This window comes from Aspergillus bombycis (genome assembly GCF_001792695.1).
Source record: "Aspergillus bombycis strain NRRL26010 chromosome Unknown contig00023, whole genome shotgun sequence".
In the NCBI taxonomy this organism is placed as follows: Eukaryota; Fungi; Ascomycota; class Eurotiomycetes; order Eurotiales; family Aspergillaceae; genus Aspergillus; species Aspergillus bombycis.
The window spans coordinates 77,907-91,128 of NW_019170025.1; the positions used below are offsets into that span (position 1 = coordinate 77,907).

General features: G+C 49.0%; 7 protein-coding genes across 7 annotated transcripts; 3 read left to right on the forward strand and 4 right to left on the reverse strand.

Annotated features, from left to right (window-relative positions):
- Positions 1 to 844: 844 nt before the first annotated feature.
- ABOM_002558 (uncharacterized protein) lies at positions 845 to 1,502 on the forward strand (the record flags this gene model as incomplete). The annotated part of the gene is made up of 4 exons (XM_022529688.1): positions 845 to 887; positions 945 to 1,122; positions 1,191 to 1,274; positions 1,337 to 1,502. The coding sequence occupies 4 exons, from the start codon at positions 845 to 847 to the stop codon at positions 1,500 to 1,502; spliced, it is 471 nt and encodes a 156-aa protein (XP_022391173.1).
- Positions 1,503 to 1,907: 405 nt separating this feature from the next.
- Positions 1,908 to 2,752, reverse strand: ABOM_002559 (esterase/lipase family protein; the record flags this gene model as incomplete). Its single annotated transcript, XM_022529689.1, has 2 exons — positions 1,908 to 2,261; positions 2,324 to 2,752. The coding sequence occupies 2 exons, from the start codon at positions 2,750 to 2,752 to the stop codon at positions 1,908 to 1,910; spliced, it is 783 nt and encodes a 260-aa protein (XP_022391172.1).
- Positions 2,753 to 3,489: 737 nt separating this feature from the next.
- ABOM_002560 (uncharacterized protein) lies at positions 3,490 to 4,228 on the forward strand (the record flags this gene model as incomplete). The annotated part of the gene is made up of 3 exons (XM_022529690.1): positions 3,490 to 3,522; positions 3,882 to 3,918; positions 3,966 to 4,228. Coding segments are annotated over 3 exons (333 nt in total), but the record flags the coding sequence as incomplete, so codon positions are not given.
- Positions 4,229 to 4,586: 358 nt separating this feature from the next.
- ABOM_002561 (O-methyltransferase) lies at positions 4,587 to 5,855 on the reverse strand (the record flags this gene model as incomplete). The annotated part of the gene is made up of 2 exons (XM_022529691.1): positions 4,587 to 5,349; positions 5,425 to 5,855. The coding sequence occupies 2 exons, from the start codon at positions 5,853 to 5,855 to the stop codon at positions 4,587 to 4,589; spliced, it is 1,194 nt and encodes a 397-aa protein (XP_022391141.1).
- Positions 5,856 to 6,694: 839 nt separating this feature from the next.
- On the forward strand, positions 6,695 to 7,733 carry ABOM_002562 (uncharacterized protein; the record flags this gene model as incomplete). The annotated part of the gene is made up of 3 exons (XM_022529692.1): positions 6,695 to 6,817; positions 6,888 to 7,400; positions 7,470 to 7,733. 3 exons carry the CDS (start codon positions 6,695 to 6,697, stop codon positions 7,731 to 7,733), a joined length of 900 nt encoding a protein of 299 aa, XP_022391138.1.
- Positions 7,734 to 8,148: 415 nt separating this feature from the next.
- ABOM_002563 (uncharacterized protein) lies at positions 8,149 to 10,226 on the reverse strand (the record flags this gene model as incomplete). Its single annotated transcript, XM_022529693.1, has 7 exons — positions 8,149 to 8,789; positions 8,854 to 8,925; positions 8,985 to 9,334; positions 9,397 to 9,415; positions 9,460 to 9,616; positions 9,681 to 9,758; positions 9,813 to 10,226. 7 exons carry the CDS (start codon positions 10,224 to 10,226, stop codon positions 8,149 to 8,151), a joined length of 1,731 nt encoding a protein of 576 aa, XP_022391139.1.
- Positions 10,227 to 10,751: 525 nt separating this feature from the next.
- Positions 10,752 to 13,104, reverse strand: ABOM_002564 (uncharacterized protein; the record flags this gene model as incomplete). Its single annotated transcript, XM_022529694.1, has 2 exons — positions 10,752 to 12,943; positions 12,996 to 13,104. 2 exons carry the CDS (start codon positions 13,102 to 13,104, stop codon positions 10,752 to 10,754), a joined length of 2,301 nt encoding a protein of 766 aa, XP_022391219.1.
- Between the last annotated feature and the right edge of the window lie 118 nt (positions 13,105 to 13,222).

Below are 13,222 nucleotides of genomic sequence, written 5' to 3' on the forward strand. Positions count from 1 at the left end.
TTATTAAAATCTTGCGCTCCGCTCGTCTTGGGCAGTGGCCCTTGATGCGCTGACCTACCCCTAGTATGACCCTGGACTAACAATGATAGTAAGACCAGTTAACGGTAAGTCCACTTTCTGTATTGTGCGGCAGGCGGCTGAGACGTGTACTCCGTAAGTGTCACAGCAAGCACGGAGCACTGTACAGAATACCGTTCACTTCCTTGTATGTGCTTAGGCGTACTAATACCTGAAAACAGGGTAATGCGCAGTGCATATCAGCGCTTAGGGCTGCATAGTTGTTCCATTTCTTTATAAAAACCTCTGCTGAACCAACTGAGTCTTTTCACAAGCGATCACTATAATTTCAATTATACAGCCAGGTGGGATGACTTGGTCCCTATACACCGATAATATTGGCATAGAAGGATCAGCAACCCCACTTCAATCCGCGAAACAAGTAAAATTGGTCGGGTTCGAGCCTCGACCCGCTGGACTCACTCGCTGATTTTAAGCAAAACCTTAGATTTCTAGTTGTATTTAGATATTTTGGCGATATATATTTCAATATATTCAATAAAATATATAGATACCTACGGATTTTAGTGGAATTTTTGCTGTATTAGATTTATGTGGAGTATATATATATTTTACATTACATATATATATATAGTTAGAGCACCTTTTCAAAATTTCTAGAGAATTAAGGTTTTAGCTGATCTTGCTATTTTCACAACTTTATAATAGGTAATTTATATATTTCATATATATATAATTTACGATATACAAAGAAATTGATATATCTGTATATAAAAATATAATTTAATACTGGTTAATAGTACTGGTAAATCGGTAGTAAAAATAAATGACAATACAGGGGGTTCAACTCGGGAACCCTACACGACCCGGTACGATATCTAGTTAGGAAAGGTGGCTGCTGACGAAGCCAGGCTAATCCCATTTAGGTCTTAGCGGGGTTTCCTCGGTAGGGTCAACAAAAGTCCTGGCGGGTTCGGGGCGGGTGCGGGTTGTTCGTGAAAACTCGCCCCGGAGCGACCCGATGCCAACTCTTAAGAACAAGATACCAACAGCGAACGGCTGGAATGGGACAATTCTCGGGGCTAAGGATACTGATGCGCGACTGTAATGCAGGCTCTCGGTTAGTTCACCTAAGACAGTGTTAATAGATATTTCTCTAATGTCATAACTAGACTTACAGCGCAGCATTATCTCTGGAAGGAGCTACTCGGGTTCTTGGTTCATCCCGATGTTGATACTCGGGCTGCTGGCTACTGGTAACGGGTACAGTAATTTATCTAGTATCTACTTTGGACGCACTCATATTTGTCTCTTTTAGTATTTGGCTGCACCATTTTGCTCGTGGAAAACCACCGTCTATTGATCTTAACGGCTTCGATATCAGCCTGGACCAAGTTGGCCCTAAGCCATGGTTACCCGCCAATGTATACATGCACACCTGGAATATCCTTGAAGATGTGCCAGGTAAGGAATGTCTGATTTGAGCTAATGTCTTTCACAGCTGGAAATATGAGCTCACGAGAATCATGGATGAAAATGGATATACTGGCTCAACGCTGTATACCTACGAGAACGGACTCAGAATGGCCCGGTTTTGGAGTGCAGGCAAAGTTCTTTTGAATAGGTTATCACACCGAGACTAGGAATACTTAAACATGCCATGCCCCCCTACCCATCTTTTCATTCTAAAGATATGTTCAGCTCGCAATCGTTTGTAGAAAGGTTTGGCATTTACTCTGGAGGTAGCCACTATTGACAGGCCCTTCATGTTGACCAGTCCGTCTTGTATTGGAACGATGGCAGTTGGTAATAGTTCATAGAGCAAGTCAATTTGACTGGTGTGTATTCCGAGTTCTGCACCACGCTGTGGACACTGGAGACGTCGCTATTTACTTTGCAATAAAACCATCAATGAACTTGGTAATCTGCTCTGCTAAAGCCTGAGGCTGGCTCACAAATGGCATGTGGCCGGTCTTAAAGTCCACAACGTCCCATTCGACCTTGGACTTCTCCAGCCACATATCCTGCAACGATGAAGGGTTGCAGCAGTCGTCGAGTGTACGCACATACGCTCTCCGACCATCAAACGCACTCTCCGCCCAGGCTGGGGCAGTGGCCGGTGTTTCAAAGGCTCGGAGTGCGTGTGGCTGCATGAGCTTATCGAATTCCGGCTCAAGGGCACGGTCGCAGTCATTGTACAAAATCTCCATCGCCGGCTCGATGACTGCAAGCCCCTGAGATGGCTGGAAACAAAAGTATTAATGCCCTATACTTATGATCGCGAGTGGTCTGGGGAAAACCGTACCTTGTCGACTTTGATAAAGGGAGGGTAAGCGCCGCCTACAGCAGTGAAGAGGGATTCTCCATCGACTGTAATATTGCCCGCCACGTAAATAAGACCCATCACACCAGTAGATTGACCTTGGCTTCTTCTGGTCTCCTTCGCAAGTCCTTTTGCTGCACCACCTGCCACAACACCCCCGTATGAGTGTGCGATGATGACGACATCTCTACCATGCTCATTCAACAGAGAGAGTAATACGTTGTCGCGCAAGGAAGCGATATCCTGAGCAGAGGACACTTTGGCCGGATCAGAGGGATTGCAACTAGGGTATGATCCTGGGTGTGTTGCGTATCCGGCTTTGGTCAGATACGGTAGCAATTTCTCGAAGCCTTGAGGTGTGCCAAAAGCACCTGGAACGATAACGATCACCGGGAGGTTCGCCGAAGACATTGTCGAGGGGATTCTGACTTGAAAACAGGTTGCGACTTTGTTATGTCGAATGGCATTGCTGGGAAGAAAAAAGCTGGGAAGTCCGGATGGCTACCAGGAGTAAGCTAAGGAAGACGGACTGACGGATCTCTTTGTCATCGTTTGATTAACTAATCTTGCCATTTCTTCTATATTCCTGCAAAACTTGCAATGCGGGCTGTATGTCAGATTAAGACATTACGCAACCACGATTGGCGGCATGTCAGGTTGCAACGGCTACCTGCACGTAAGCCTCCAGAGTCCAAGGACCACACCCGTCCAATGGAGGTGCCGTACCCTACCATGATATTGACAGATGTACATACATCCCTAGTACTAGTACATACAGGGAAGTGGGTGGGAATTCGTGTACTAGAACATGTATCTCCAGCCAGCAGGTGGGGGCTAAGTAGTAGTTGCATCCACCTCGAAATATTAGCCACTCACTACAAGAGAAAACAGTGGCGCTTCACTTGGCCGCACGCTAGTGACCGGTGTTTCTCTGTTCTTTTGGGGGCTGAAATAAAACAACTCGCGCCGCTGATCGACCAGGATCAGCAAGGATCTCGCTGTACATACTGTACGTACTGGATTCGGGTCCGATGGTGGTGTCGAGGGAGTATCCTGGGCAGAGGCTCACCAGTGAGAAACACTCGGAGAAATGACGTTACGACATTTGTGGAGAGAAGGAAAGTATTGGTCTAGCTGTCGGTTTAGTCACTCAATATTATATTGGTAACCCTGAGCACTCAGTACGCATTATAAAAGGTCTTTCTCACTGTGGCCATGCTCTCTACTTTCGTCTCCACAGGGAGGGTTTCACCGTCCAAAGGAATATCTATTTGTTTATCACAAACTCAGAACCCTCTGTAACTGTTATGCCTCATTCTATACCCTCCGTGGGCCTTTCCCAAACGCGTCAATCTAGTTTGTTTTCTTCTTCAACAATAGCTTTCTTCGTCGCATTTCTCCGTGTCGGTCTTCGATTCTGGCACCGCTGGAAAAACACAGCAAGTTTATAGCTTCATGACTGGCTGACTCTAGTCTCACTGGCACGCAGTGTCGCTTCTGCTCGCGGTTGAGTGTTTCTACTATTGTTGATGTTGATTAGGCTTGTGGCGCTGGTCTGACCGCTTCATTATTCTGGTGTAAGGCGAGATCTAATTGGTATTACACAGATATTGGAAACTGACAGATGTAAGGATACCTCGCGCTCTTGGAAGGCATATTCAGACTTTCGGGCCCAATGCTACGGAGAAAACGTATATCGGGCTATTCCCTTGTGAACTGACTTACACCGGCGCCATTGTCCTTGTCAAGTTCTCTATTCTGGCCTTGTGCTGGCGTCTATTCAACAGGGCGAACACCAAGATTCCCAATAGCATTCTTGCCACGGGAGTCTGTATGTGGGGTCTCGCCGTAGTTAGTGTCACTTTTCCGCCCTCAAGTAGGAGATGACCTCTGTCAGTTCTAGCTTTTGCTCACATTGCTGCAATGTGTACCAACCCGAGGATTATGGGATCACTCTGTTGATGCCTCTTGTAATGTTGACAGTCAAAAGTTCCTGTTTGCAATCTCAATCCCAAATACCTTAATTGACGTTACTCTTCTTATACTTCCTTTGCCTTATATCGTGATGGTAGATTGTTTAGAGCAAGGAAACAGCAGGTCTTGTATGTATTCCCTTGCTATGATCGATGTCCTGTCACACAATTGAACTAGTGATTGCCTATTCTGTTAAGGACGTCAAGGCGCGACAGGTGTCCGTGTGTGCGATATAAGCTATTTATCTACGGTCGCTAGTACGGTGTATCTCTTATTCAATCTCAGCCTCGATGACGCCCTCCACAGCCATCGGGTGCCTGGAGATGCTCGTGACCTTGAACCCGACCTCCGTCAACAGCGCCCTCCATGCCTCCTCTGTCCTTTCCAGCCCACTGGTACAGCTCATCAAGGCTAGGTCTAGCGTGGTCATCAAATGCGTAGCGCCTTGTGCAGGTAGCACAACCTCGTAGATCAGCAGCTTGGAGTACCCTGGCGTCATGACCTTCTTCACCTCGGCAAACATGCGCGCCACGTCGGCATTGGGCCAGTCGTGCGGTACAGCGTGGAAGAAGTAGGCGCGCGCGCCGGTGATCGGCTGCGGTTGGAAGAAGTCGTGGGCCATCTTGCGGATTCGGCTGTCTAGCTTCTCCTTGCCATGAGTGGTGACCACTTCAGGCAGGTCTTGGACAATGAGGACGTCGGCAGGGATATCGGGGTGGCGGTCCAGCAAGCGTTGGGCGTCAAGACCTTGAGCACCACCAACGTCGACGAAAAGTGGCTTGGTCAGGTCTGCGCCGGCGACGAGGGGCTGGGTATCGTAGACATCCGTCCAGAGCATCTTGTATTGCGTCACCGCGGTCATGACGCCCTGGAATGAGCCGCCTGCTTCGGGGTGATCTTGGACGTAGCTAAAGAAGTCTCGCCCGAAGACATCGCGGTAGTTGTCGAAGGAAGGAATGTCAAGCGGCTCTTTGTAGCCATTCTTGGCCAGAAAGCCCGCAAGATTGCGGCCACAGGGAATGGAATGATCCAAGCTGCATGGGAAGTCAGTCTCTATGAGTTCCGTCCGCACAGTCTAGGTCTTGGCATTGCTATCCTTGCACACGTACCCGGCCTTAATTATTGCACCGGCATGCGTCTCCTTGGCGCCCAGGGCCAAGGAGGCGGGCGTGGGCTGCCATGTATCAACGCCCACCTCCTGGATCACGTGAAGGGCAGCGATATGCCTGAGAAAGCGACGCAACAGGTTCGGCTCGCACGTTGTATGAGCCCAGCTGAGAAGCTCGTCAAGCGTCCTTGCCGCGCCTGGATTCTGTGTACCGGCCTCTGTCCATTTCGACCAGATGCCAAGGTCTTGAAGCAGCTGAAGGCCGGCGACGAGGCCGGGGCCCTCGAAGGCGACGGCCCAGCCTTGCTCAAAGGGTGTCTCCAGGCGGGCGAGAAGGCGACGAGCTGCTTCTTTGGCAGCAAAGCGGTCAGCTGGCGCTGTGAATTGGCTTGGCTGAATTGCATCGAGGGTGGAAACAATATCCGCAGACATCGTGTCGGTCCGGTGCCTTGCTATTGTTTACTCGAAGCCTGCTGATTCACAGGATCGTTGATGAGGAAGCCTTCCACAGGCTAGAAGATGAGTATGGGGACTCCGCAAAGGTATGAGGGGTATGATCGTCACCGGGAAATGAACAACGGGGAGAAGGGGATCGCGCAGCTTTAAAATTCTCGACAGCTCGAGATTCTATTCGTCCTACATGCTAGGGAGCCCCGAGCACACGGGGAGAAACTAGAATCCACTAGGTCGTAGTGACCAGTACCCGTGGGGTGATCCTAAGGTCTCAACACGGCGTCACGCATTCGTAGCAAAACAGCCTGATAGCTGTACAGGATATATATAGATATACTGTCTATAAATTTTAAAGCTCTGACCCAACCCGCCAAAACTGTAGGGTAAGTGGGCGACGGGTTACGTGGGTCATGACAGTCTGAATAGGACGGACAGGTTAAGAGATCTGCAAGGCTAGAGCATAAGTGGACGGAAAATATGGCCACTTGGATATCTACCGACATTGAATGCCGTGCAATCTAAAACACGTCCATCTCAGTAACGGCAGTATTGGTTTTATTTTTACCGAGGTGTCGATCGCTGTCTACTGACACTTCCGACATCCGAGAGTGACATCCCATACTTCCACACCTGTGCGCACATAACGCGTGGTATAGTTAGTCGTTCTCGGATGAATCAAGAAATATGCGTCTCGATGACGAGATAAATAATATAAAGGGTGGCTGAACCCAGACGAGCGATCCGTGGAATCAAGAAGCACAATTTTCAGCCTTTGAATCGATGCAAGAGGTGTACAGTCGTTGGTGATTTAATACATCATGAGGTTCTCGACGATCTCATCGCTACTGATAGTTGGATTGCCATTGGCAACCTCATTGCCTGCTACAGGCACTCCTAGCTTGGGCAATATAGAAAGTCCAGGCACTGGGCCATACCCAGCGGTAGGTCTCCCTGTCGGGCTTAGATTGATATATCTCAGAAAAAATGACACAGAACCCTAATGTGACTCAGTCTTGGTTTACCGATCCTACATTATCCAACCACACAATCTACTCGCCCCTCTCTGTGCCCCCGGGCGTATCCCTCCCAGTTCTCGTCTGGGCAGAGGGTGGTTGTGACAACAATGGGACGAAGTACGTTCCATTTCTAACCAACATCGCTTCATATGGATTTTTAGTCCTTGCATCCGGTCCCCCAAATGGAACCGGTTCCACCACTGCACAATTCATGGCGGATGCAGTCGAATGGATCACGGCTAGGGCAGGCACACCCGGCCGGTATGCTTCAGTTGATGCAGCACTCATAGCAGCCGCAGGTCAAAGCTGCGGTGGGCTGGAGACATATCGAATGCGAAGCAATGACCGGATCAGTATCTTGGGTATCTTTAATTCAGGCTTCCTAGGAAACGAGACCTTTATTGCTAGTGTCGGGGGCCAAGCGACCGAGCCCCCAGCTACTATTAACGAGGTCCACAAGCCGGTGTTCTACTTCTTGGGTGGACCTACTGATATTGCCTATGCCAATGTACGAAACATCGCAATTTCTATTTGCCCCCATGGGGTCCAAATGGTCAGCTAATGAAACTTCTTACAGGGTGAAGCGGATTATCATAATCTCACGGGGGTTCCCAAATGGATTGGGAATTATCCTGTGGGGCATAGTGGAACTTACCGTGATGAAAATGGTGGAGCTTTTGGTGTTGCTGCTGTCGACTGGCTGCTATGGACCTTTAGACGCAACGAGACGGCGTCTAAATTTTTCACCAAGGGTGGTGCACAGGAGGACGGATGGGAGGAAGTAGAGAGCCAGAATTTGGAGAAGCTCTCTGCGTTTATCCCGAGCAAAAAGGTGGCGTAGATATTTATCTGAAGACCGCTACTTACTATAGCTTCGCCCCTGTGTCAAGGTTTGAAAGTCATGTTCGCCTCCTGTAAACAGCTCTGCATGGTACTGCATGTTGGGCCTACATATGCGAGAAACGCCACTCGAGATGTGCTTGTTACGGGATACTCAAATGCAAAGCTTCGAGTAGGATTCGCAAATAATATGACCAGACAGCGCTGCTTTATCCCACGGCACTATCAAATTACTGTACGGGGTTATTGCTCTACCAGGAACTTGCAATAAGCGAAGTACTATTCATTCTTGAATGCTAATGTTATGGTATATGGTTTATGTCTGGGAAATGGCCCACGCATGAAATCGTAGTGTCACTATGAGCTAGTATGTAGTTGTTTTGCCATGTACAAGTTTCGTGTTGCTACCATCGCATTCATCTAGCACCATACCGCAGGACGTGGTTAATGATGTAGGATATCTGATCAGATCGGTATGTATCGGGCTCGATTGTGCAACCATAGGCATTGAAAACCATACTCGATTTGTTCTCGCTGTATGTAGGCCAGAGCGGCAGCGCGGTATCTGATCCTCTTCTCAGCCACAGTAAGGTAGGGGGTAGAGAAATGTTGAAGGCCAGTGCAATGACTAACTTACCTCCATTAGTATTCGGGTTCAAGTCGTATGCGAAAGAGACCCAGGCTTTGGTCATTTCAGAAGCTAGGGCCCTTTCCCAAGCAACGTCGGGTATGAGATTGGAAAAAACGTATGGTATTTCCGTCCCTGTCGTGATCCCCACTGATGGCTCTGAGCTGTTAGCCGAGAGTTGGTTGAAACGATAGCGATATACAGGGTTGTCGCCGTTGTGTTCAGCAAGTGCTTCAGCAATCATCCTTGCTGGACCAACCTGCACAATATCACCAAATATTGAGCAGGCCTTCTTGTCTAATATACCCGGACTTAACATAACGTCTCCAGTGTTATATGGACATCCTTCCCGGGGATTATTAGTGTAAAGGTTTAGCAGATCTTGCACCATGGAGTCAGGCAGACTTTCTGGACGAAAGTAACCATCGGCTGATCAGAAAGACGTTAGTTCTGGAGGGCTATAGACCTGGAAGTCATGGGAATATGGGCTGACCTAGAGGGTCCTTCAATTCATCAACGGTGTTGATTCCAGTTGGAGCCGAAGTGGTCCCCTCGTCAGTATTGGCTTCCAATATCAGCAACGAAAACACCATTAGAGATATTCTTCAAGGTGACAAGACTTACTCCCTACAATAGTAGCCACCTTTACGTATTTTCCTGCCGGAAACGCAAACTGCACAGATGTAGTCGTGAAGCTTCCGTCAATCGACTGGCCCGTTGCATCACCAACGCTTGAAAGAAACGTGTCAATTGGAAGGGCCCTGATACAGTCCAACTGTTCCGCTGCTGGTGATCCAGCCCGTGTGGAGCAGGATGTATTTGTAATCAAACTGTCGAAGGTCTGCTGGAATGAAGTCGTATTTGGCAACGTGAGGGGAAACGCTCCGCCGCTCTCTAGAATGGCCCCCCGAAATAGGCTGTCATCACGGCCACCGTAGGCCATCATATGCGAATAAATGGAAACAGCTCCAGCTCTGGACAGATACGAGGTTGAGCAATTGCTTGCCTTGCATGTGCCGAAATAAGGCAGACTTACGACTCTCCAAACAGTGTTACTTGGGATTGGTTAGCATAGGATCCGTGACCTTCCAACAGGCACATGGGATACTACCTTTCTCGGGATCACCACCAAAGGAAGCAATATTCTCCTGTAGCCAATGCAATGCCCGTCGCTGATCCAACATGCCGATGTTCAGGAGACCGAGCTCCGCCATCTGGCGTCCGTTCAAAAAGCCTAGCGACGCAACGCGATAGTTCTGCGCAACCTCAGTTGTTAGGTAATGCTGGAGGCAAGTCCGTTGCTGGCGGAAAGACACATACAATTGAGACAAAGATCACTGGCTTTTTGATTTGGGCGGATAGCGAGACAATATTTGTGCCATCAAATCTTGGGTCTCCCTAGACTTTCGTTAGAAACGAGTTGCCTCGACACACCGTAGTATGTCAACCTACTACATATCCGCCGCTGAGCCCACCCCCATAGAGCCATACGAGGACCGGCACCAGTGGAGAAGACGCGGTTTTTCCTACTTCTTTAGGCCGCCAGACATTCAATGTCAGGCAATCCTCGCTTTGTTGGTACTTCGAGTTGGACTTTCCATAGCACGCTGGACTCATAGTAGTCGCGTTCAATGTCCCAAAGGATACGTTGAGCGGCACTGCTTGGTGTAGTCGCAACGGTCCTATCGGTGGCTGTGCATAGGGAATGCCCAGGAATCGCTGGATCCCTTCCCGGCCATTGTCGCTTCCAAGGATAGTGCCGTTCTTCAATGTCACCATGGGCTGTGATTCATCTTGGCTATCTCCCAATGCAGTAATCTGCATAACCTGGTATATGAACACAAGAAGCCAGATCAGATGCATCATGTGGATTGCAACTTCGTGATGAATGGCTTAATATACGTATAGAGTTGTGTCGGATGTACATCCCCAAACACGACAATATTGTACTGATATGGACGCAGAAGAGTCGAAGCTTGAATGAAAGGGTTCCCTCAATGCATACGACGCAGTCCATGGGTTTACTTTATGCCATGCCAAGATGTGTCCGGATGGCGGATGCAGACATCACGGCTCCACGCTTTCTTCCGCTCGGATCGATGGAGAAGACCCGGAAGTAGGGATCTGATCATCATGCAAGTAAAGCTAAGCAACTGTCCGGCAGAAGGTCATACCGGATAGATTAATACCTGGAAGAGCATCCCACAGATGAATGTACGTAGAAATGAAGGACTTCTCGAAAGCTCTATGTTCGCTATCAATCTAATATGATATCCAAGCTACTCCACCTAAGCAGTAAGCCCAGTTTCCTACTTCTCTGACTTCCTGGTGTAGCAAACGCGTTTGACTGCTAAGTAATGTACGCGTGGCTATTGTATTAAACGCGTTATTTCACACATAAGCATTGCCCCTACAGCCCTCGACGGAAGTTGAATAGTCAAAGTCCATGGGGCTAGAGCTCCCTACGCCGAGTGCAAAACATTCCAATGGTGCCGGATCTCCCAGAAATGTGAGAAGGTCATCGTGTGATGAGAAAAGGTTAGCATATGGTGAGTCAAGATGCACCACTTCCTCTTGATTATAATTCGGCATTTGAGGTAGGGTCTCGCGTCGCGAGCTGCTCTCATGGATTGGGAAACGTTGATGATGAGTTCCTATGGCCTGACCCATTGGGATAGTCTGCGCCTGATGCTCTCGCTGTCCTCTCTCGACAAAGAATTTGCAGACGTGAAGGATTTCAGTTACCACGTCGGCGCATCGTTGGGCTACTTTCAGTGTTTTCATGGACTCCAGGATTTTCACGGCCTTTTGCACGTCTTGAATAAGTGTCTCTCGCGAAGGCTGTGAATATCCGAGAAGAATGGTATGGAGAATAATTAAGCTGGCATACAGAACGTAGAACGTGTTGTACCACCATGTTCGGAAGTAATGGCGATGCTGATACGCGTCATATGTTAAAGCGATTGTCTTCTGCGCTGCCTCCAGGCAGATGTGTATATGATCAACTTGAAGATCACTGCTTGCTATGGACAGATGGGGTCGGTGAATGAACATCCGCGCGTGATGGAAGCGTAGTTGCAGGATCAACTTTTGTTTGCTCACCCACTCATTCTCTGTGAAGGTGTCGAGATCTAAGTTAAGATACGTTGGCAAATGGAGCTTCCAACAGAGCAAATCCTGGTCCAATGTGGTCGCCAACTGTGGCTTGCTTTCGGGTGAGAGTGCGCCCGAGGAATGGTATAAACGCTTGGATGCGCGTTGTAATATCACTGAGAGGTCAGCTAAGACCGTTACAAGTGCGCCTTCATTTTCATGCACGTTTGGATGGTTCTGAGAGGTGGATGGAGCGAACTCTGCTGACATGCGGCTGGTGTCGGACGGCCCGTATTCATTTGGCCCTGCCAATGTACTGGACCTTCCAGATAGACAGGATGCTTCGACATCCTGGTAGTAAATAGCCCACCATGTTCGGGCTCTGGCCAAATTGTCGTGATCAGAATAGTGTCGATCCTCGCTGGAAATGCCGATAGCGAGTGCAGTTCGCACAGCCATGCCACTGTACATATAGCAGGCATGTGGCTTGAGCGCATGTTGAGAATATATAGACAGTAACAGCAAGGCTTGGGCACTGTCAATGGAGCAGACCTCGAAAATGTCTCCTAGCAACTGACGTGCCCTGCGAAAGTAGATTTTGGAAAGGAAAATAGAGGAAGGGGCGTTTCTCGGGGGTCTAGATGCTGAGCGTTCTGTCAAACTAACTTCAAGCTCAGTACGCAGCGAAAGAAAGACATCGGGACCTGCAGTTAGCGCCACTACGGCTAGCACTGCATTGTAAAGAGCAAAGAGATGCATCTTATCTCGCCGCAGCTGCTTAACTGTGCTCCTCACCCAGATCTCCTCCTCACATCGTTCAATGAAGTGTTTTCGTTCCAGAAATGGAAGTGAGTTATGGATATTGTCGAAGAAGAGGTTGACGTACTCCATTTCTAGCCTCATCGGACTACCAATGAAGCAATCCCACACCCCTGATTGGCCCAGTCCTGCCGTGATATCTCGGCCCAAACCTGTTGGCCGCATGGTGGGCGGCGATTCCTTTCCGATGGGCATAACCTCAGAAGCTTTAGGAAGTTGAGATGTTCTTCCTGCCGCCGTGACCGGGGCCGGCGGAGCTGAATCAGGTATGCTGGACTGATCATCGTAGAGCATATCCACAATGGACAATGGGGTCTGAACTGTATTCGTCGGTATGTCTGGGTGATCTCCAGAGATCTTTCTGGCCGTGGCAAAAAGCTGGCTCAACAGGGCAAAGTTCGAGCTATTGCCGTAGAACTCGGTTCCTGTGGTGTGCGCATTCTTCCCTTCCACCACTTCTTGCTGAACTTCCCGTATGTCACTAGGTGCTATTATCATGCTCTTCTGCACTACACCATGCGCGTTTTCACTCGGTCTCGCTCCTTCGGACCTATCTTGGGAGCGGATGTCGGCCGGGGGCGGCTCGTTCAACCGATAGGCGTCACCAAGTCGTCGGGATGAATTGGTTCGTCGGGATTTTCTGTCCGAATATACACAGTGAAAGTCACGATCTAAGGGTGTCAGATCATTACCTCCAGCCCAATACGGTGGCCCACAGCTGACCTTTGCAAGTCTGGCACGGGAGCTTTTGATTGCACTTCATCTTCTTCCTGCGACACATGTCGCAGGCCTGACTGACCCTCTCATAGAACTTCCTTTTCATGGACGACATTGCTTGCGATATGGAATCCTCTCCTACTAGGTGTGTTATTTCCCAGTTCGGGTGTTTTGGCAGTTGGGATAAGATTAACAACCGTCTGATCCCAAGCAGGCTCTGTAGACGCAACCTG